This window comes from Scylla paramamosain, chromosome 18 (assembly GCF_035594125.1).
Source record: "Scylla paramamosain isolate STU-SP2022 chromosome 18, ASM3559412v1, whole genome shotgun sequence".
NCBI lineage: Eukaryota > Metazoa > Arthropoda > Malacostraca > Decapoda > Portunidae > Scylla > Scylla paramamosain.
The window spans coordinates 7,974,650-7,977,149 of NC_087168.1; the positions used below are offsets into that span (position 1 = coordinate 7,974,650).

The 2,500-nt window shown below is 39.5% G+C and overlaps 1 protein-coding gene across 2 annotated transcripts in view; it reads right to left on the reverse strand.

The window, feature by feature from the left end:
• LOC135109072 (uncharacterized) overlaps positions 1-2,500 on the reverse strand; it is a 62,636-nt gene that overhangs the window by 56,650 nt on the left and 3,486 nt on the right. The window contains exons 2-3 of one of the 2 annotated variants that reach the window (XM_064020108.1): positions 2,493-2,500; positions 1,977-2,065 (exon numbers count right to left, since the gene is read on the reverse strand). The exon at positions 2,493-2,500 is cut by the window's right edge and continues 33 nt beyond it. In XM_064020108.1, the coding sequence (XP_063876178.1) occupies positions 1,977-2,022 (46 nt within the window). In that variant the 5' untranslated portion in view covers positions 2,023-2,065; positions 2,493-2,500. The remainder of the gene's footprint in view (positions 1-1,976; positions 2,066-2,492) is intronic. The other variant, XM_064020107.1, reaches the window with a different exon arrangement.

Sequence of the window (2,500 nt, forward strand, 5' to 3'; positions counted from 1 at the left end):
AAAGAAGAGGAGGAGGAGAATGAGGGAAGTAGGGAGGACACGGAATGTTCAAAAGCAGTGTTGAAGTTGTAGTATATTCATAACTTGATAACTTTAAAGGAAAAAAAGAAATATAACCAAGATGAAAAGAAAGAAACAAACAACTAATAATAGAGAGAAGAGGGAAGAAAAGAAGAAAGAGAGAAGGACAGCAAGGAAGGAAGAAAAGAGGGAATGAAGGAAGAAGAAAAAAAAAAAAGGAAGAAAGAAGGAAAGAAAGAAAGGAAGGAAGGAAGGAAGGAAGGAAGGAAGGAAGGAAGGAAGGAAGGTATGTAAAATGAAAAAGAATTAGTGAAAGAACAATAAAGAGAAAGGCTCACGAGACTATTCCACTCTAACTTCACACACACACACACACACACACACACACACACACACACACACACACACACACGAGGTGCCAATCTGAAAGCAACAACTACATGTGATCACGAACAGAAGAGAAGAAAAGGGAATCCATGAAAGCACAATTAGAGAGAGAGAGAGAGAGAGAGAGAGAGAGAGAGAGAGAGAGAGAGAGAGAGAGAGAGAGAGAGAGAGAGAGAGAGAGAGAGAGAGAGAGAGACTCGAACGGTTAAAATTATCAACATACACATTAGACAATGTAAAAAGGAAAATTAATTGACACTATATTGTGTTTAGAATGAGAAGGATCCAAGTTTAATAAAGAGAGGATTGAAGACCAAGTTGAGGGATTTTTGAAGGATTAGAAACTATTTTGTGGGATCTGGTAAATCGCCTAATAAGCTAAAACAGTCCAGTCTGTCTTCCTTATGCCGAGAGATTTACCAGAGAGAGAGAGAGAGAGAGAGAGAGAGAGAGAGAGAGAGAGAGAGAGAGAGAAAGACAAAGGGGGGAAGGGAGGGAGAAAGGTTGTCGTGATCTGAGGAAGGAATGAAGGGAAGGGGAGAAAAGAAGGGAGGGGATAAAAGAAAGGAGGGAAGAATGATAATTTGACTCCGATCGTTATGGAAGAAAATTACAAGTGCAAAGTGTCGACTCTCTCTCTCTCTCTCTCTCTCTCTCTCTCTCTCTCTCTCTCTCTCTCTCTCTCTCTCTCTCTCTCTCTCTCTCTCTCTCTCTCTCTCTCTCTCTCTCTCTCTCTCTCTCTCTTGTATACATACACACAGCAAGGCGTTCACCTATCTCCATGATAACGCGCACACACACACACACACACACACACACACACACACACACACACACACACACACACACAGAGCTATACTTGAAGTTACGCACATATGCACATAATTATGGATATAACCGTGCATGCGTACACACAATTAAATCAGGACACTTAAACACACACACACACACACACACACACATCGTGTCCCTATCCGTTCTTTTCTTCCTCCTTCCCGCCCCACGCTAATCATCATATCTCTTTATTAGCCCCATTCCACACATTCTCTACACAAAGCTTCGTGCGAGTCGAGCTACATCAACAAAATAAAGTGGAGCTCTAATCGCATAGAAATTGATCGGTGGGTGAGGTCATTCCCCCGCAGTCTGATTCTGTCACTGTGAGGTGTAAATTATCCACTGCCTTATCATTTTAGTGTTATTCTTACTCTGGCACGTGGATTACGTCTATTTTCTATCATATCTTTAAAGGCAAACAAGTGTAGGTACGACTGGATCTGTATGGGTGTTAATATATATCATTCCTCTTCATTATAATCTTTTATCATAACTATAATTATAATTGCTACTTCTACTACTACTACCACTGCCACTTTTATTACATCTATCTATCTATCTATCTATCTATCTATCTATCTATCTATTTATTATATATCTATATATTATATATATATATATATATATATATATATATATATATATATATATATATATATATATATATATATATATATATATATATATATATATATATATATATATGCAGCCAAAGACCGAGGCAGACTCACCACACAGCGCCGCCAGGGCCACCATCAGGGTCCACGGCTGGGACATCGCGCAGGTCTGGGCAGGTCACAACAGGTCACCGCTGCCACGACTGTACCGTGGAGAGAGAGAGAGAGAGAGAGAGAGAGAGAGAGAGAGAGAGAGAGAGAGAGAGAGAGAGAGAGAGAGAGGTCAGTTCTGGGCTCAATAACAAGAATAAAAGCAACAATTTAGCGAAAACAGCTATTACCTCCTTCAGTTACAACACATTCATATATCTAACTATAATATCCATAAACCAGGTTAAGGTATCTCACAGAGAGAAGCAGCCCACTGTGAAAATAAGATTGCAAAGGTAGTAGTTGCAATCAATTTTCTCCGCACCTTTTTCACCTTTTACGATGCATAGAGAAAACGGGGATAGTGTTCTTTTAATTTGACTTCAGAGTGTGAGAGCAAACAGTTCCTTTACCACTGGAAACATAGAATAAAAGAAAAATAGTAGTAGTAGCAGTGGTTGTAGCAGTAATAGTACGTACTAGGAATA